The sequence below is a fragment of the Phragmites australis genome, chromosome 4 (genome assembly GCF_958298935.1).
Source record: "Phragmites australis chromosome 4, lpPhrAust1.1, whole genome shotgun sequence".
Classification (NCBI taxonomy): domain Eukaryota; kingdom Viridiplantae; phylum Streptophyta; class Magnoliopsida; order Poales; family Poaceae; genus Phragmites; species Phragmites australis.
This window is the reverse complement of record NC_084924.1, coordinates 20,071,907-20,093,028: the sequence shown is the minus strand read 5'-3', so window position 1 is coordinate 20,093,028 and position 21,122 is coordinate 20,071,907. Positions and strand designations below refer to the sequence as shown.

Here is a 21,122-nt window from a genome sequence, read left to right as displayed (position 1 = left end):
ATGAGTATAAATATTTTTTACCATGTAGATCATGTTATAAAGAAACCAATAAAATTTGTTTCACTTGATTTGAAGCTCAAATGAATTAGTTATTGATTTTACAAAGTTAAGCTATTTTTTTAAGCTCCACTGCAATTTGGAAAATACACTCAGTAAATCGGGAAAACCGAACAGTTTTCAAAGAATTCATTCGAAATACATTCAATACAGAAAATTCAAAAGATACAGTAAATTTTTGATGTAATTCAACCGATTTTCAGTTGAATTTGAGCGTTACCAAATGATCGATTCAGTCAAATTCTTACTGAATTTTACAAATTTGACCGAATAAATTTAACCAAATTCTTACTGAATTTTATGTGTTTTTTCTAATATTCACAAATTTCAGAAATTCAGCGGGTCTCAGTTTTCGACTATAAAACGAATTTGTAAACCTTGTTTTTGGCAAGGATTGAGTTGAACATTTCGAGGGTGAACTATTAGGAGACGTACCATGTTTTAAGTTTCACTTGACCCAAAGTTTCCTTCCACCCAGAACAAAACGTTTCTGTACACAAGCAGCAAAAGGTAGAAGAAAAAGAACCTATCGTACGTGCACCTGTACAGCAACCTAAGAGATGTATGCCCCTGTACACTACAGATGTGCAACTCAATGTATGTACATTCCAAACCACATAACCAACGACGACGTAAATATGAAACTGAAATGCAACTAATGAACCATTTGCAACTGCTGCGTGCCTCATCGTACTGCAGCCTTCAGATCTTGGAGCACAGCTTTGGCTGCCAACTTTTTCGCCACAAGCTTACTGGGGCCCGTCCTGGTTGCAGAGTATGTAGTCCCTTCGGCCTGTACTTTTGCAACCACCGACGATACTCCATTCTCATGAGTTTCTGTGTAAGACCTACTGTAAGACATGCGGTCACATAATTCCTGCAGCTCTTTGACAGGATCATGCTCAACAGTCTTGGGGGTTGCAAGAGGTTCCAACAGCCGTTTCATGCTTCTCCAGACAACCTTTTTGTTGTACTTGCTGTCAATATAAATTGCACCGGCGATAGATTCAATTACATCACCGAGGACCTGCATGTTTGCAAACGAGCTAAATGTCAAACTTAGCTGTGGAACTAGAAAGGTTCCAGTTGTGGCATGTTATCCTTAAGCGCATATGGCAGGTGGTTTGGCAAACAATATCAATTACTAATAAGCGACCACCCTTTTCTAAGAATATCAAGTAATGGGGGAGGCATCTTCTTTCTTTCCTTTTCTTTTTCTTTCTTTCTTTCACTATTAGTGTGGAACTGTAGGAATAACGCCTAAATCATATGATGTAATATAGAAATGGTAATGATATGAATTCAGTTTGTACTGGCCTACCTTGTGATCTTTCAAATAGGTAAGGATCTATTTGTTAGCTCTTTTGTTAGCACCTATATAGGATCTATTTGTGGCCTACCATATGTATAGGACTAATCCTTAATTGTTAAAGGTAACAAATATAGGCCCTCCCCCTCTTGTTAGATAGATTCTAGTTAGATATTTTTGTTAGGATGCCCTGTATATGACTAATCCTTAAGGTAAAGACTTCGTTCTAGACGTGCAGGTATTTGCTCACACACTTGCACACCCATGCCAGCCGTCTAATCCAACCCCTCTGCAACTGTATCCATCTAATCCATCTCCCATATCCAATCTCCTCCTCATCACATAGACTCATCCTCTCTCTCTGCAACAAACATCGACTCATCCTCTCCCTCATCAATCCCCTCCCCCCCCCCCCTCTCTCTGCAACAGATCAAGGAGTATGAGAGCTCGCCGACCATCCCCCGGCATGGAGTAGCTAGATCTGGCCACCCTCACAGTGCGGTCCTGCCTGAGCTCTCTCTCTCTCTCTTTCGCGCGCGCGCTCTCCCCCAATAGATCCAGACACATGGGAGCTCGCCGGCCATCCCCCCGCATCCAGTTTGCTGGATCTCGCTGCTCTCATGCCTTGGTGCTTTCACCGTCTCGCGCGTGCCCTCAACTCGTCCCCTCCCCCCCCCCCCCCCAATAGATCCAAACACATGGGGGCTCGCCGACCATCCCCCCGCATCCAGTTCGCTGGATCCAGCCGCTCTCGTGCCTCGGTGATGCCTCGGCGCTTCCACCGTCTCACGCGTGTACCCCTAGGTGACCCCGCCATCACTTTCGTGCGAGCGCCCGGGAGGCGGGAGGTGGCCGTAACCCCATCCGTAGCGGTTTGCCTGTTGCCCACAGTGGACACAAGGAGACAGCTGGTGTCCGCCTTCACAGCATCGGTGGTGCTAGTTGCGGAGGAGGTAGCCCCTGTCATCCCAGCGACTGTGGTCTACAAGACCCTAGCACGAGAGCTGGAGGGAGCTTTGTCGCTGGAGGTCATGGATCGGGCAGCCACCTCCTCGTCGATAGCGGCCACGCTCCTCCTCCCGCGCCTTGACCCCGGCGTGTGACCTCACGGCGCGATGACCTGATTCTCGCACACCGGTGCAGCTACCTATTAGATCGCCGGCCGAATTGCTTTTTTGCTTGCAGAGATGCAACAAATTGTTTATGATTCTCAACCAGTTTACCTTTCACATTTGTCTGAATTTGCCTATACAGTGTTTCAAATATGCCGAGCAAATACATTGAATTGCTTTTCAATTTTGTTTTATAGTTCGGTTGCTGGTGGCTAGGGCGCATCGGGAGGCACCCTAAGAGGAAGCTCAGTTGCTGTTGCGACCTACACGGTGAGTGTTCCTGCGGATCGTCGAGCTTCAACAGCATCACCATTTTGTGGTGTGTAAGTGACCTACATGGCCCCGCATGTATCTTGGTGATGCATATTGACCTGGGCTTCGATGGTGTCCGTTTGGAGCAGCAACCTCATCCTTGGTCACGAGTTCGCTAGACTTGCTTGTCGATTGAAACAAATTTGCACTTGGATTTGCTCCGTGGGCAGAAAAAAATTTGCTTTATGATTTCATATGGATTTGCTTTTGTAAATTGGAACAAACTTGCTCCTTTTATTTTTGTTTGGATTTGCTTGTAAACTAAACAAATCTGCTCTAAGTTTGTATATGAATTTCCTCTCTGGGTTAGCATGGATTTTGCTTGTAAATTGGAACAGTTTTGCTCTCTGAATGTGTATGGATATGCTTGTAAATTATAAAAAACATGCTTTCGGAGTTGGTACTGATTTGCTTGTAAAATTATCCAAATTTGCTCTTTGTGTCTTATGGATTTTGCTTTTTTAAATTGTGGCAATTTGCTCTATGAAACCATAGCGAAACAGAAATGGTAACATGTTGTAAAGTTGATGGAGGCATCAAGAGAGGGAAGGGAGCTAGTAGGGAACGGACAATACCTAATCTAGGTAGTTTGCTTAATGAGGAACACAACTAATTAAGTATAGTTTTCTAATTAAGGGTGTGCGGACGGATGAGCATTAGCATGCACGTGCATACGTTAGCGTGGTCCAATCCTTAATTGTTAACAAAGAGTAGGCCCTCCCCTCCATATTCAAACATTCGACCTCAGCTCAGAACCTCCTGGCCGGAGGCAAGTCCTGACATGTGCATGAGGGGGAGTGCGAGAAGTCGGCAGCAGCACGTTATCCTCTTCATTCTCAACCGAGACTAATGCCTTTTTATGATTCCCCTCGCTCTACACAAAGCCCATAAGATATACTGCCCATTTGAGTCCAACCACTTTACCGTTACAGGTTTTAGGGCTATTCCGAAAGGATCTAGACAAAAGACTGGGGAAATTAAGAAAAAGAGATAACACAAAAGAAGTGAAAAGAAAAAAGTTCTGAAGGGAGTTACTAGCCAATTATTATAGGATAGGGTTGGTTTAGCCCCAAACCTGGCAACAGAATACTGACATGCACTATCAATATACCAAAAAAACAAACTATAGTGATCAAAATAGCCACCTAGAAGGAACAGTGGAGAAGATGCACCTTGGGTAGACCAATGCCAGCTTCCCAACCATGTGATGGACCTGAAAATGACTGCTTGAAATTCTCAAGGTAGTAAGCCATCCTTCTGTGCAGTTCTGATGATGAATGAAGAATATGCTTATGCAATCCTGCTTTAACCGCTGCATGAGCATAGCAATTGTTGTTCACAGAAGCAGATCTCAGATCCGTTAACAATCCTGGAGTGCATTCAGGGTACTGATGATAGAAATAATCAGTGAAGATATGATCCAATACAGCATCTCCTAGAAACTCAAGCCGCTGCACAAATGCACCAAGCTATAAGTGCATCACTCAGTGAAATCGTTAAACTGTTCATCACTGCCTGATAAAATCTGCAATTGAAATGCTTCACATTGCAACCGTTGGACTTGTTTATAGATAACATATAGAGATTTGCTTTTATTTGATACTGTTAGCAAACAATATTCTTTGTTTAGATGTGTGGTAAACAGAACAGCGCACATCACCACATCCATTACAATTGTTAATGCTCTCAGAAAGAACAAATTGAACCACCACATATTACACATTTTGTCACTGGTACAGTGGAAATCTTATCATAGAAATGGTTCATGTCACAAAATACATAATCCAGAAAAGGATCAATATAATATCAATTAAAAATATTTTATTGGGTCCACAATAAAACCCGTTATACTTCTGTGTTTTGAACTAACAACATCCAATATATTGCTTGATCGACCAAGCTCACTTGTCCTAAATTTTCATTTTTAAGTATTAGATGGCTCTCCTTTTCATATATGCAAACATATAATTCAAGTTTGTTATAGTGCTGTTGCACGTCTATGAACTATCTTTCTAGCGTAAGATACAAATAAAACATCGCTCGGTCCTCTTTTTCTAGGCTTAATGCAATACACATTCTGACTGAACCTTCTTGCCTATGTACACACCGTTATGACTGCATAAGAGAACTGCCAAAGCATAGTTACCTAAACAAAGATATTTCCATTGGGTCTAGGCCTCTGCAGCATATTAAACAGGAAGAATTTTGAAAATAAAACAGCAAATTATGCATCTCAAACAGAGAGGTGCTTAAAGGCTTCCAGATCAACCTGATAGCATGCAGTAGTACCAGCGATCTGATACGAACCATGCGTCAGTGCTTCCATCAACAATGAAGGATCACTGAAATTATAACCAAGCATTGTTTCCAAGCTTCTCACATTAATGAAATCTTCGGACTTTGTTGTAATTTTCCTTTCAACTGTCATTTCACTGTGAAATTCTATATCCATTCCTAAAGATAATAAGAAAAGAAAGGCTGCATTCTCACCAGCAGCACTAAGATAGGCTCCAATTAAGGCCTCAACCGAATCTGCTATTCTCTTACTTTTAATAGACATATTCCTCAGACTGTACATATTGGGGCTCACACAGAAGATTTTGCTGTTGCCACATGTGTCATAGTCAAGCCCTGGAATGATCCATGTTTCTGGGTTGAACGCTGCACTTCGAATGTATCCCTGCAAACCAAACAGAAAGGGTAACAAACGTAATAAAATAACAAATAATTATTCTGTGCAACATGAAAAGGCAAACAAAATTGACAGCAATCAGTTTTAACAGTGGGTAACTCTGCATTAGTAAAAGTAGATCTAAAAGAGTGACTGATTCTAAACAGTTGATTAAGCAGCCTGTTAATATTTTTGCCCTTTCTATTTGTGGAGGTAAGCTTCTCGTTGACCATACACATTTTTGGTTGAGCTCGCCACTTGCCAGGCTGCTGTTAAGCATGTCAACATGATACTCCGTAACCACACACACATAGAGATGCATGTAAGCGAGATGATTCCACCGGCTACATCTTGTAGTACTTTCTGATCGCACATCTTCACACACATTTAAATGGTACGTAGGACCCCTAGGAACCAGCAGTGATCTAAAAAATGAAAACCACAACCATCCTCCATGTATCCAATATCATGGGTACAGTGTCATCAGTACCACACAATGCTATATGGATGGAGACTGGGTATATGCAACCATCCGTGACAGACACATGTTCCCCAAAAGACTTTTATGCGTACAGAATTATACAAACCCTTAACTACAAAATTTTGTCTCCATCTGCTTTATGAACCTGCTGCATAGAAACTGGAATTCTCAAGTAGGTGCGGACCTAGAAGGCTAGAGACAATTCAACTCTCGGCATTTGGCGTAATATTATACACAGAAATTGTAGATCTAAATCCTTTTAATTGCATCTTTTGAACATGTGATACGACCTTAGGGCTGTATTCATCTGTAGTCATAATTTCTCCACCCCAACCCCCCCCCCCCACACACACACACAGAGACACACAAAAACCATATATAGCAATTAAGCATGTATAAGTCAATAGGCCCCCTAACGATGGCCACAGCTTGGTGGCACTTCCACCGTCACCAGCCTTATCATCACCACCTAGGACTCACTAGATTGTCAAGCACTCGTCCAACACTTGAATGCATGTCAAGGTTGCAAAGTTTTTAATCATGTGCATCCGAGTAACATTCCTTATTTGAAATTAAAATAAAAACTATCATGGCAAATTTTCGCTCGCTTTACGAGTGCAACCAAGTTCAATAAACTGTTCATGTTAATTCATAGACTCGGGAAATTTACACAACTAACATAGCTTTTAATTAGGTCGTAAAAGTGATAGCCAACTGTTTTCAGAACTGATAAGTCTTCTGGCAACATTTATCTAATTTTACCAACAACGGGCATTATTCTTAAGTTAATATAGTATACAAAGGTATGCATTGCTGTACAAAGTTAAGCAATAATGACTTAAAATGGCTTCTAGCAACTGGCAACTATTTGTATGTATATGGATGGTGGATATGGAATTACTTTCGCATTCATGATTATTAATTGATCACTAACAAACTGAAAAGCTTAGTTAAAAAGCAAAAGGAAAAGAAAACAGGTTGAGAAGTAGGATCTTGAGTACCACAAGATTGTTATTGCAGGCCAGCTGGCATAAAGCTGCGTTTGAGATAAGATTTTTCTTCATCTTGGTTAGCATGCCCTCATGGTGAAGATTGTATTTTCTAAAAAGATGTTGAGTTATAACATACTTAAGGAAAGAATCCCCAAGTGTTTCTAATGATTCCTGTGAAAAATCCTCTTGGCATTTCTTTGTTGTTAGAGCTTCAAGAATCTGCAACTCATGAGAAGAGTGGTAAATATAAAGAAAATTCATGTACAGGGAATGTCCATTGAAGGAGAACATTCATGTAAGTCAAAACAAACAATGACACTACATAACTCCAATCATTAACTGAAAATAAGGGGCATATGAAGCAACATCAAATTTTTCCTGTTCATCAAAGAGTGTTATAATATAGATACATAACTAAATCCTATTCACAAATTTAGCAGCAGCCAAATTAATTGTAGCACTCATCCAAAGAATAGCCCCTTAACGATGACCAAACAAAGACCCAATAGTACATAGTTATCAGATTAGCGCACTAAACATCTGAAGAATAAATGACTAGAACTTTTCTTCTCACAGTTTAAAGACTATCTTTTCATACTCCAATCAAATACAGTAATGCATGCAACGTAAAATGACATTATTCACAAGGCCTAAAAAATTGGTAAGGGAAAATAAGAGTTCCCTTCTTGCATGTAACTGCATCCAGCAGATTTAGCAGCTAACAGAATGTTACAAATATTATTGGAGATAAAAATAGAAAAATGTGATAAAATGGGAACCTTCAATGATGGTACGTCAAACTGGTGCATTCTTGGGCCCAATTGGTTTTTCAACTTCACGGAAAGAAGAATACACTGGATGCGATACATTATGGAAGGAACAAATGAAAAGGTGCACAAAGTATTTGCTGAGACTGGTGACATGACAACTCTGCAAAGTTCCGGTGGCAATTCAACAACATCCTTACCACTACATTCTGAAACAAGGAAACAGGATAATCAAGTCAGTCATATAACAAACAAAGTCTATTAATTGGAGTATAATATAAGTATAGGGTTTTAAACTCAAACTTCATGTCCATGATGGTTATGCAAAGTACAGAAGCCTACTAAAAACCTGATCTACAAGAGCTTGGGCATCATCTTAAAGACAAAAAAAGCTTCTGATGCTACACAAGATGTTTGACAGCTTTAGGGCCGATTTACTTGGGCTTGGCTTCAGCTTCTGTTGGTTGGAAGATTCTTTTGGTGGCTTTTTGCACCAAGGTTTTACCCTTCACTACCGAAGTTGGGCAACTTAAAGGTCCAAGATATAGAATTTAAAAAATAGTTCTCTATTTTGAACTTTTGGTCTTTCAAAAACTCCAGATGCCATTTTTTGTATTTTGGAGAAGTATTTGAAACATAGAATTCGAATATTGAATTTTGAACTTACAAAGTGGAAGTTTTTTATTTTTCAAATCCAAATCGACATTTTCATATTTCAAAAACTCAAAGACATTTATTTTTTATTTCAAATCAGTGACCCAAATTTAAAAGTATAGATGTTATATTAAAAAATCAGAGTTTGAACCTTTAATTTTTAAATATTTAGTCAAGGGAATTTATACATGTTGGCCTACAACTAATATTCAACCGAAAAGTAAAGCCAGACAACCAAACAGATAGGCTTAGTTTCTCAGCTGCTTCTCAGGGCAACCAGCCAAAAGCTGCTGCTTGAAAAGCCACAAACCAAACAAACAAGGCCCACACCTTCCTAAATGGGCGCAGCTTCTGACACTTCTCTAGGAAGCTTGCTTCTTAAAGAAGTATGCTCATTAAACAAGGTCTTAAATTGGTCATATCTTCCTTCTTATTATTCTTATGTAATCTTGAGAGAAGTGTGAAAACTGGATTTACAGTTATGAAAATACTAGTTTTGAACCTGAGCTGACCACGTAAACAACATTAACCTCTTTTAGGTGTACAGCAAGGACTTGCAAAATTATGAATGACCATTTGTGTAGATAAAAAAGAAAAATAATACACTAATGGTGTCAAATATTGTTTCAGAAACTTTGAACTTCCATGCTATAGAAATTTTAAAAAACCCAGTATCCATTAGAGTATTTTCTAGTACCAAACTGTTTATACTCCCTCTTATTCCAAATACAAGTCCATTTGGCCTCTTAAACTTTTCTCCAAATATAAGTCCATCAACAATTTCAATGTACTTGTTTCTTCTTTTGTTCCTATTCTAATAAATTAGCAACAATTTTTCATGTCTCTCAAGCCATTGATAAATGAGCCCTTTTACTATTAGCTCTACTAATGATTGAACTTACATTTGGTATCTGATGGAATACATAGTTCTTCTTGTGATATCAAATTCTATAGTTACATAAAGTATGCTAGCTCAATTTTACATTTCAGGAACAAGAATTTGTGATACCAAATTCTATAGGTAAGTGACAACAATTAAAGGAAGACATGGGCACATGCAAGTCTTTCCATGTCAGGATTTGAGCACAATTCATTCAGTGCATAGTCTAAATGCTCAAGACAAAGGATAGCAACAGCACAATTAATTAATTTAATCCATGGTGTCAAAACTCAAGACAAAGGATAATAACAGGCAGAAACTATAATTACTCTAGTCAGAAAGGAACCTTTTTCTTTTTTGTAGTGGCACCTATGGAGGAAGTTCCGCACTTTCAAAAGCTTACTGGCAGCCAAGAGAGGTTGATCTTCATAAGTTAAATTGAGGTCATGCCTGGAGAATGTAAAACGATAAATAAGATATGCAAAGTATGATTCTACAGCTTACCAGCACCATGCAAGACAAACAAAATACCATGCAAAAGACAAACTCGTACCTAGTCTTAAAATGGATTTTGTAGCTAACAACACTCCCATCATTTCGATGCAGAAGTGAATTGGCATTCAAGTCAAGAAACCCAGTAACAGCATAAAACATGCTATTATGTGGGGTACAGACAACAGAGTTTTGAAGCATGCACCTGCACAAAGGGCCATCTTTTGTCTGCAGTAAATCAACATCTTTACAAGAATGGCAGTGCCTCATATCTTTGTCAGTAACTTCATAGATTGGCGAGGCTGAGAATTTCATACTGCACCAATCAACTTTCCCAGAAACTAATGGAAGAAGTAGATAGACAACTCCAATGGATACTTCATGCAAGTATTTAATAGGGTCGCTGACCTCTGAATGCTCATCATTAATAAGCAAAGAAAGAATAATTGTCTGGAATCTTCTAGCAATAGTTACCTGAAAAAATAGAAGTGGTGTGTATTCATCATGCAGGGCTCAACATACCTGCATCTATGAAAGAGTCAAAGAAATGATGGTATGATAATTATGGAACTAGATAATGAACCTGTTCTTTAGTTAGATGAATGATGCCCATGTATTTCATGGTAACATTCACATCACCTTGCACACCCCACAATTTAAATGAGTTAGAGATGAAGTCAGATCCCATGTCACATTTGACAGCTAAAATTACATCAGCTGGAAAAGTGGTTGTTCCAAAACACCTTTCCAGGGAGATCTTGTAGCAATGATATAAGCCAAGACGAGAAAAAGAGAACCAATTGTCCAATAAGTGTTCTGGAAAGTAGTCAGGCTGCTCATGTTTGTATCTCTCCACAACTACATGACAAAAGTCAAAGCAATGTTACTTTCAAATGCCAATGCAATTGTATGTATATATCCCATACTGATTAGCCAATTGAAAACATAAGAATGCCATCTTGTACTTCCCTTCTGACTTATTAGCCTAGACATTCCTAGTATACTGAAAATGCATAATCAATAAGGACAAAGTCGGTACACAAAATAGGAAAACTGATGGAGAACATGGTTTAATTTTGACATATGCAACTTGACAAATTATGCAGTCCATTTTGTAATTTACCGTGACTGTGACTATCTTTGAACAGTCAGGTAATATAACAAAATTAATCTGATACTGTTTGTGCCTGGAACCAATTGTACTTTTGTACTAACCCATAGTGTGAAAAGTCGGACCGGTGATCGAACCAGCGAGGTCATTGGTTCATGGTTTATTGGTCTGACCAGAATGAACAAGTGGTTGGACCGGGGTCTAACAATATTAATATTATAATATTTATAATGAAATTAATGAAATCTTCTGGTTCATGTGTAATTTATAACTTATAAGTGAATCTTACATAAAAGTTATTTTATGTGTTTTCACTCACAAAAAAGTGAATATTAAAAAGCAAGCCCAGTTGGTTAACTTGCGTGTGTGTGAAAGAATGGTCCCTGGATCTCACAGGATGAGAAAAAAAAAAATCTCCGGTTTTTTGGGGTGCATGAAACAAGATCTGAACCAGACTGGACCACGCGCTGGTTCTGGTTTTTCCTGGTCGGACCGTCAGTCTTGTCCGTCTTTTTGTACTATGGTCTGAACCTACCAAATGACATCAAATCATATAAATGATGCTTAATGCTGCATCCTCATTCTGACACAACCTTTAAATTTTTTAAACATAAGATTAAACTTAATTAAAATATTAACCCTCATCTTAACTGCATATCAGATGTTTTATGAGCAGACACCTGTTGGCTGAAAGGGTGGATATTATTCTCCTAGTTTCCATTACTATCTAGGACGAATTAGTAGCCTACAAATTGGATAAATAACTGCAACTATCACAACTCGCAGATAAATTACTCACCTATGTGGCAGTTACATAAAAAATTACAATAACTGGGAAAAATTAAATATGGATCAATTTAGTTGAAATCAATAATAACTGGCATACCGATGTCAGGTTCATCTTCACATGGAACACCTAACGTTGGCAAGAGAGAATCTGTGAGAGCACCATTAGCATGTAACTCCCGGCAAGCCTTGAGACAAACAACCTGCTTGAGGACAGAACCTTCTCCTTCTGCACGAATTGTCTGCACGGGACTGCTCTTGGGAAGATGCAGGGTGCAGATACCTAATGCCTTGTCAATATTGAATCTTGGTAGAGGTTTAAAATACCTGGCAGAAGAAAATATGGATCGTTAGTATTTGCGCCAGAAGATGCTTTGCAATGTGAAGGAAAAGAAAAGCTTATCTAAGAAAGAAAACAGACTCATCCGATGGGAGCTTTGAGCAGAAAAAGTAAATCAATGGAACACTAGAGTTAAGAGTTACAACTGCTCCAGTAGATTCAACACAGTAATATTCTTCCTCGCATAAGGTGTTTTCAAGAGGTTGACAAGAAGTATGTGCCAATCTCAGAGATTCTTCACGCATTATTTGCCCACTTGCGAGATACTTTTTTGTCTTAGAAAGAGCTTCTGCATCTCCTCTGATACAGAAAAACAGAGATAACAGCATCATCATGTAATGTAATATGCAAAATCCAAGTATATCACTAAAAGAAGCTGAGAAGTAATTCTGACAACAAAAGGTGGCACAGATTATAAAGTCATTTAAAATTGAACCGGCACATATAAAACTTCAGCACAGTTATTCATTATTATAAAAAAAAGCATCCTCATTTTGTAGGTAAATGCAGACTATTGTGAGATAATTACACATTCAATGGGAAAAGAACCCACATCTCAAATGCTGATTGAATTATACTCAAAGCAATCACAAGACCACGTCCCACTAAAAAACAACAAAACGTCGGATGGTTTTCTCAGTCAAATTAAGCAACTGTTTCAGTTAGTACCCAATTCCTAGAATTTTGAAGCCGTTATGGTTCCCAGACACTTCCCATCAGGAACAACAAACCAATTTAGCCTACGTAGAATGCCAGGTGCCTCAGAACCCTAGTCCTTGTATTTCTGGTATCACCGGTACTACTGGCACATATATTAAATCATCTGAGACTAACAAGTGAACACTGACAATTAGTGGCACCTTTTAGGAGATTGAGATGCTTTATACACCACATACAATTAAAACAGGAAACACAGTGGGTAATGTAAGTAAATACCAGCAACTACTAGAATGACCACGGTTTTTTAGTCCAGCACATGCAATTCAATTCATGAAATGGGAACTTCAGTGGATAATGTCTACTTTGAACAGAGCAAATTCAAATTCCTAAATGATCAATGGTTATATAAGAAATTTACACAGGCAACAACAATAGTGACAAAATGAGAAGACATGCCTTCTAACAAGTAAAATGTAGTCAGAGTTTTGCATCCTAGCTCGACCACGTGACTGTATAAAGCTGCATACAGTTGCTGATGGATCAAAGCGAATTACCAAGTTACAACTTGGCACATCCAGACCCTCCTCCAAAATTTGTGTGGCAATAATTAGATGCACCTACACGAATACCATTTTCCCATCAGAGTACTATCATTAACAGGATGTGAAACGAACAGCACAACAACATTAATGGCAAACCTTTCCACTCCGAAATGAATCAACAATTTCCATATGTTTTTTCCTACTCTGAGATTGCAATCTAGAACTATTTCCAGCCATGTATTTAACAGTCCACCCGGACATTTGATGTATAGTGGAGAGAAGGGACTCCAATACAATGCTTGTAATAACTCTCTCAACAAATACAATGCATCTCAAGTCTTGTACATGCCTGCAACAGAGAGGGAGATAAATTATTCATGTTTGAGAATGAGCGAAAATTTGTTACAACCACCCATATTATTGTATTAGCAATTAGGCACATATACAAAAGTCATGAGCTAACCCTAGACTTGATGGGTGAAAAGGATATGAAGCACGGAGTTTGATAAGTTCGAATCAATGTTGAAATATTTTTGTGATTCGTCATTGTTCTAGGTCGTTGTTTTACAGATATCTGTCACACTTTCATATCAACTAAGACCGATAAAACTTCATAGTCGATGTTTTGTTCACCCTACACAGATTTTTTTGTTTATCGATCATCTATTTGTGTTTCTGTTGCAGCCGAGTCACTTCAACTTCAAAGAGATTAATGTGAACTATTATATACTTAAGATCCAAGCATTTATCACCTGTACTCCAGAAGAGAATTGATAAGAAAATGAACTTTGGATGTCAATAGGCCATCATGCAAATCAGCTGCGAGGTCCTCACCAATCTGACCTGAGAAAATAGCAAGGGATGTCAAAACCATGGTAAGATTGTATTCCATACATTTCACAATTTAGTATTATGGATGGTTCAAGAATTCGAAGCTAGGATCAAACTTGTCACTGATAAAGTCTATTATCAAGGTTTCTAGCTGTTCTATCATAAGAGAATTCTATTTTGTGGTCTACCACATCCATGGATGTAACATTTTATTAGCTAGTACATGCAGTTACAAATGCTGGCATAGTCCTCACAAATAGCACATCAGTAGGTATATATACACAACTTTCAATCAGTACATCAGTAAAACAGTTTATAAGTGAAAAAAAGCTGAGTTAACAATCAGCACACCATTGGCAGAGAAGTTACACAGTATAATTCATATTAAAGTAACTTTCAGAAAAAGTTTGCTGAATGAACAAACAAAAAAAGAAAGGTATAACTGTGCTGTGTACCCCTCTTTGAAAAATGTGAGAGCTCCCTGTATACTTCTTCACTGTAGTCTCTAACAAAACCCTCAACTTGTTCATCCAATTTTTCACCCCAAAAGGATATGCAGCTTTCCTTGTATGACTGTACCTCAGCAGCCTGAAAAAGTTTGAAGGCATTTTAAGAGACTGCGTAAAAATGATACAAATGCGAAGTATTATATATTGTCGTACCTTTGCTGCCAGCCATACTCCTAGATTATCTATGCAATATGAGAACGCCTGATGTAATTTTGATATCCTTTGCTTTGCATTTCCCAAAGACGAACCATGTAATTTTCCCACAAGGCTTCCTAAATGCTAAGAGAATGTATACAATATTATTCATATGCATCCACTCAGAACATGTTAAACGAAGTTACTGAAAGTGTACAAAACAAAGACAGGTATGCTCAAAACCTACACTGCCCAGCATGAATAGAAAACCAGAAAAACGCAACATTGATAAATCAGTGAAACTACAGCATTTCTCCAAACACAACCCTTCTGCAGACTGTGAAATGGTTCTATGTATCTGACAAGGCCAAAAAAATGTTACTTCATTCCACCATCTCTCTCTCTCTCTCTGGCGTTGTGTGCTAGTTCTGGTCCGATCTACTGCCGGTTTCGCGCCGCCGCCCATGGAGCCCATGCGACGCTGCTCGGCTAGCCACCGCCCCAGACCATGCCACCCTCCCGTGCGACAACGATCTGCCCGCCACCGCCCCAAACCGCGTCATCCTCCGCCTCCCTCCACAAATCGAGGGCCAACGCCACTCCGCCTGCCGCCGACACGGACCGCACTGCCCTCCGCCTCTTTCTGCACATGAGGCCGCCTCCCCTTGATCTGCGGCCTCCAATCCGGCACTCCCAAACCGGCAGCCACCAATCCACCTCCTCCCAGGCTGACAATCGAATCCGTTGGGCGAGTCACCAGCCTCCTCCCGATTTACGGCACTCCCAGGCCGGTGGCTTACTCACCCACTGCTAGGCTGTCCCGCCAATCCCATGCCCTTTTGCTTAGCGTACCCCTTCAAAAAATTTGAAATTTTTTTTTTGCAGCAACTACCGCTTTTCTTTGCACTCTCGCCGTCTTTGGGGTGTTCACATGTGTAGGCTTCATCTTTGGGGTGTTATCTCTAGCGGCATTCCTTCTCCGCCTTCCCCTATTCTTCTGACGGTGCCTGTGTAGCCATCTGCCGACAAAGGAGACAAAGCAGCTACTGAAGCTGTCACCGCTACCTATGATAAGCTTGTCTCCGCCTACTCCACCTACTAGGATGCCTTGGAGCTGCACCATGATTTGTTATCTGACTGTGCTCAGTGGGTGTACGATAATGCTCGTGCAGCGTTCATTCTGTTTGCTAGTGTGGAGCTTAGATTTTCTTTTGAGATTATTGAGTTCTCTACTGCCTTTAATGTTCCTTCTGTTGCTCATGTTCCCTAACTCACCATACAGCTCATGTCCGCTGGTCAGCTTATTGATCATCATTGTCGCATTATCCTAGATTCTGACTCTTGTTGTGTTCAAGATCTTCGCACGGGTGCTCTAGTTGGTGCTAGCCCCTGACGCCATAATTTCTAGTGTCTATGGGAGTTTGACTGGATTCGTCTTCCTTCTGCTATCGCTGTCGCCGCTACCGCCGGTCTTTCTGCTTCTTCGACTACTGGCTCCTTCTAGCAAAGGCATCATCATCTTGGTCATGTTTGTAGGTCATGTCTATCTTCATTAGTTCGTCGTGATGTTTTAGGGTCTGTCTCAGGAGATGTAGCTTTAGATTGTCAGGGTTGTAAGCTTGTTAAACAGATTCAACTTTCTTATCCTCATAGTGGGTCAATGTCTCAACGTCCTTTTGATATTGTTCACTCTGATGTTTTGGGTCTGGCTCCCTTCGTTTCAAAAGGAGATCATAACTACTATATTATCTTTATAGATGATTTCTCTCGCCACACTTGGATTTACTTCATGTCTTCTCATAGCGAGGTGTTGTCTATATATAAGCGTTTTGCCACTATGATTAGCACCCAGTTTGGCACTCATGTTTGTGTTTTTCGCGCTAATTCTGCAGGCGAATTTCTTTCTGGACACCTTCGTTCCTTTCTTGCTGAACAGAGTACGTTGTCTCAGTTCTCTTGTCCTAGTGCTCATGCTCAGAATAGCGTTGCTGAGCGTAAGTCATCTCCTTAAGACAACTCGCACGCTTATGATTGCCTCTTTTGTCCCACCTCATTTTTAGGCTGAGATGGTCTCCACTGCCACCTATTTGTTCAATATCCAACCCTCTTCTGCTCTCAAGGATGGGATTCTTTTTGAGCGTTTAAATGGGTGTCTTCCTGACTACTTTTGTCTTTGTCTTTTTTGTTACGTTCTTCTTGCTCCCTATGAACGTACCAAACTAACTGTTCAATCTGTTGAGTATGTCTTTCTTTGCTACAGTGTTGAGCATAAGGGTTATCGGTGTTAGGACCCTATTGCTCACCAGATGCGTATTTCTCGGGATGTAAGAAAAGAAAGCCAACAATTTGGCTAAGATTGGGACAAGTTGCAACGTCCCAAAGAAAACCCTAGCTCTATTACTATGTTAGGAATAACAACTTATATTATCAGGAGGCCATGGGCCAATATATATACATGTACAGGTGGCAATATGCAAAGAACAACTTATAACACGGGAGTATTACACAAAGGCTATATAGATATCTAACAAATATAAATAATATAATAATTCATAATTTATCATGTTACGTACCACTGCATAGTTCTCGTAATATTTAATTTTCCTTAATTATATCTAGCTGTGTATTTCTAACTAAATTATAAGCCAGGGTGCATATCAATGACTCAAAGTTCTGCAGCTCAGTGGGGGTTGTGGAAATGAAGGAGCTTTTTTGTGTTTTCAGTTTTCAAAACGGCCAATGGACAGGTATGCACCAGGTGTTGAAAATGATCTTGCAATTGCACAAAAGCTGGAGGATCCTCTGTCCAGTGGCCAAGCGGAAGGAGATTTACTGCTGTACTGTGAAGAACATCAAGTATATGCAGCAGCCATTGAGGATCGCCATTTGTGACTGCAAGAACGCTGAGCTGGGAGGGAGTCTGCGGTCTAAAGAAATCAAAACATTGCCCAGTTCAGGAAGATGAGTAATCTAGATCTGTAAGGTGGAGAGGCTCATATGTGCGTTCAATGCAATATCAGTTGAATGCATACGCTTAGTAAGTTTTGTAGCTACGCTCATTTTTATGGGTGCCGAACCTGGAGGATTGATCTGGTGCTTAAACTGCTGTAAACCTGGTCCATTTCTTATTGAACAAAACTGGGGCTCTGGCCCTATTCGTAAAAAGAAAAATCAATCACTTCAACAAACAAGGAGCCAATAACAGGACCACAGTTTACATTGCAAGAGATGTCTCATAGGTTAATAACTAAAACAGAAATAAGAATAAGGGCAATAATTATAAAAGACCAATAAATTACGACTGTCATTGTCTTATAAGTTTGTTGTAAGATATCTATTAAAATTTGGAATCTCAAATAGTACAGCATTTTCCTGCTCCCACTTAACTTGTAGTAGGACTGATCTGCTACAGTTTTTTATATATTTAAATTTGACATGCTGAGCCAGAACAGCACATCTTTTATGTCATATATTCTAGATGATTAAATGCGAACAAGTGAATACTGTTACTGGTGTATTGTATAATTTATATAGCGGAGTATTGATAAATAATAAGGGAATGGCTAAATGTTTCTTGACATATTTGGATGGGCCAAATCTATCGAATTTTGGACCATCAGATGGACCTCAAATGGCCTCCATCCTCCTAGGCCCCGTCCACTCCGCCCGAGCTCATCCACTCGCACGCTGCCTCCCCGTCCCACATGCTGCCCCCCCCCCCCGCCTCATCAGCGCCGTGCCCAACTCCAGCGCGGCCCACCCACCTCCGCCGCCCGTCCTCTCTCCACCTCCCCTCTCCCTCCCCACGTTCCCCCATCGCCACCGCCTCCGCGATTGCCGCCACCACTAACCACTCCAATCCCGACGCCCCCACCACCATCGCCAACCCAACCGCCATCCACCACCACCGCGGCGGGCAGTGCCCCCGCCGCCTCACCATCCCGCCTGCCGCCCGCCACCACCGCCGGGTCGGCGAGCTCCCCGACCATCTTCTAGAGCCGGAGGCCCACAAATTCCCCCCAAAACCCCGAACCCTGACCCTAAACCTCGCCGGAGATGTTGAGCTCGCTGGAGAAGACAGTGGCCTCACCGGAGAAGAATGATGCACAAATCTCCAAGCAAATCCTAAGGTAAGAAATTTGACAGATTTCTTGCCAAGAAATCTGTCGACAGATAAATAGCATTTTCCAAATAATAAATCAAAATATTTTATACTCCGATATTAAGGAATGCATGGGAAAAGATCTTGCTTTACATAGTGGGAAATACAAGTTGGTATAGTCATCTACTGTCTGGCAAGTGAAGTGTAACTGAAATAAATGAAATCAATGGCTAGCTATGGAAGGCTATGCCTAAGCATCAAATAGTACCTTGGTTAACAGTCTATTCAAACAGCTGGTAATACGACAATGTAGCTCAGATGAAATGGTGGAATCATCATACTGGACTATCCTTGTGGTGGCAAATGGTATGTACTGAGATAGTGCTGATTCGCTGTCAACAGTATACACCTTCAACAAGAAATGCATCAAAGATTTCATCAAACGTGACTAAACCAAGAATAACGATTATCTCAAATTGAACTCATGGGTGCTTTTTTATATGTTCTGACCTTCGCATTCATGAGATTCTCGAGCTCAGAGATTTGTTTGGAATAGTTGACACGGTCCAAACCTATAGAATAAATAGCGTGATAGAGTTAGTCAATCAGAGAGGATGTACATATAAAGATAAGATAATATTGCCACATCCTTACCTTTCGAATAAATGAGCGAGGCAGTCATTCCAAATATCCTTGGCAGAGGATCCGATGGTCTAGAATTCAATTGGGGGTGGTAAAACTCCTACAAGCAAAGGCAAATTGAAGGATTTAACTAAATTGTTGGATACATGATAAAAAGAAGGGAGCATCCAAGACTCTAACTGAAATGTAAATTTGCCAAAAAGAAGCATGCGTGGTTCCAACTAAATTGGCCCTAGAAACAAACAATGGAGCTCCTGGATTGATAGAAGTGGCAAAGGAAACGTTAAAGCATGTAACCGAGCTGGTGATTCGAAAACCAGATCAATAAATGGCCATCACAACAAAACAAAAGGGTGGGTACGTAGTCGACAAAAATAGGAACCGAAACGTTCCAGCGATCCAAACGCACCTTAAGAATGCAGGCGTAGGGGGAGTTTCCCTTCGCGCGGTGGCACTCGTCGAAGATGAGCAGCGCGATGTCCTGAAGCCGGAAGAAGCTGTGCCTGAGGTTGTCGAGGAGGATCTGCGGCGTCATGACGAGCACCTCGGCGTCGTGCAGGGCGGCGAGCCAGGTATCTGCGCTCCAGAAGTCGACTCCCATCTCGCCGTAGAACTGCGCGACGCGGAGGTCGGTATGCGCCTCGACGACACGCGCCTGTTGCCCCACGAGGACGACGGTGGGGACGAGGAAGACGGCGAAGGAGCGGGAGGCCGGCCTGCTGATGCGGTGCGCGTAGGCGCGGAGCAGCAGCACCGCGATGAGCGTTTTCCCCGCGCCCGTCTCCAGGAACGCAACCGTGTTACCCGCCACCGCGCGCTCCAGCGCCTCCAGCTGGTACCTGCGATTGCGCACGCGGACACCCACGTCAGAACGGACGGCGCCTCGCGATTAGCTTACCGGCGCACGAAGCGCAGGGATCGCTGCCACACTCACCATCTCGCGAGCGTCTGCGCGTCGCAGGGCGGCGGGGGCGGCGTCGGCGGAGGAGGATCCTCCTCCTCGGCGGCGGCGGCGGCGGAGGAGGAGAAGTTGGCCATGGCGGCCAGGTTTTGAGGAGGGATTGGGGGCGGCGGGGTTGAATGATGTGGGCTGGGGTGCGAGATGGATGGAGAGTGAGGTGGCGGCGACGCTTGCGCTGCCTCCTCCCCGTCGCGCGTCCGCGTCCGCCTCACGCGCGCATGTGTGCGGGGTCTGATTGGAGAGATTATGGAGATCACTCGGCTGGTCCCGGTGCGCTTTTTGACTCGAGTCTGACGAGGGGAGGGAGCAGGGCCGGACCGGTTGCGTCCAACCGATGGCACGGGAAGGAATCTTCATAGCTGGAGTTGTACTGCTAGCTAGCTTTCGGCCCTGGTTGGGTTTGAGTGCGTGGGGCTTTTCCTCTTCCCTCTTTTCCTGCTAAAATTCGCCGCTCTTCGCTTTTGCACTAACAATGTTCTTCTTCGAGACTACGACGAAGCAATGCAGGTATCAATCTCCTCGTATTCTTGGGGTGAGCCTATACAGTGCATATGCGCCTGTAGGCTGTAGCCGCCCGATCGCACCCCTCCCTCTGCAACTTCCCCCCGGTCGCCAGGGCCCAGCTCTGCTGCCCGCCGGTGAGCCCCGCCGCGTGACCATAAAAAAAAAGAGGTCCAGGCGTAGAGAAAAAAGTTCTAATCCATAAGATAATTTGTTCTAATCACTAGAAAAAATATTCTAGATGTAAAAATAAAAATGTTCCCGTCACCGTTTTA

General features: G+C 41.5%; 1 protein-coding gene across 1 annotated transcript; it reads right to left on the bottom strand.

The window, feature by feature from the left end:
* Positions 1-496: 496 nt before the first annotated feature.
* On the bottom strand, positions 497-20,615 carry LOC133915889 (endoribonuclease Dicer homolog 2a). Its single transcript, XM_062359273.1, has 20 exons — positions 20,320-20,615; positions 19,795-20,224; positions 19,398-19,485; positions 19,254-19,315; positions 19,012-19,152; positions 14,660-14,785; positions 14,453-14,585; positions 13,919-14,009; positions 13,323-13,515; positions 13,081-13,241; positions 12,046-12,264; positions 11,725-11,951; positions 10,311-10,585; positions 9,789-10,201; positions 9,582-9,685; positions 7,714-7,910; positions 6,944-7,153; positions 5,060-5,470; positions 3,963-4,241; positions 497-1,084 (listed from the first exon to the last, which is right to left on the bottom strand). The coding sequence occupies exons 1-20, from the start codon at positions 20,421-20,423 to the stop codon at positions 743-745; spliced, it is 4,206 nt and encodes a 1,401-aa protein (XP_062215257.1). The 5' UTR covers positions 20,424-20,615; the 3' UTR covers positions 497-742.
* Positions 20,616-21,122: the final 507 nt, after the last annotated feature.

Excerpts from the sequence above, each read along its gene's own strand:
- LOC133915889 (XM_062359273.1), bottom strand. The coding sequence starts at position 20,423 with ATGGCCAACTTCTCCTCCTCCGCCGCCGCCGCCGCCGAGGAGGAGGAT. Across the intron at positions 13,516-13,918 it reads AATTCTCTTCTGGAGTACAG|GCATGTACAAGACTTGAGAT; the intron begins GTGATAAATGCT and ends TCTCTGTTGCAG. Across the intron at positions 9,686-9,788 it reads AAAATCCATTTTAAGACTAG|GCATGACCTCAATTTAACTT; the intron begins GTACGAGTTTGT and ends TACATTCTCCAG.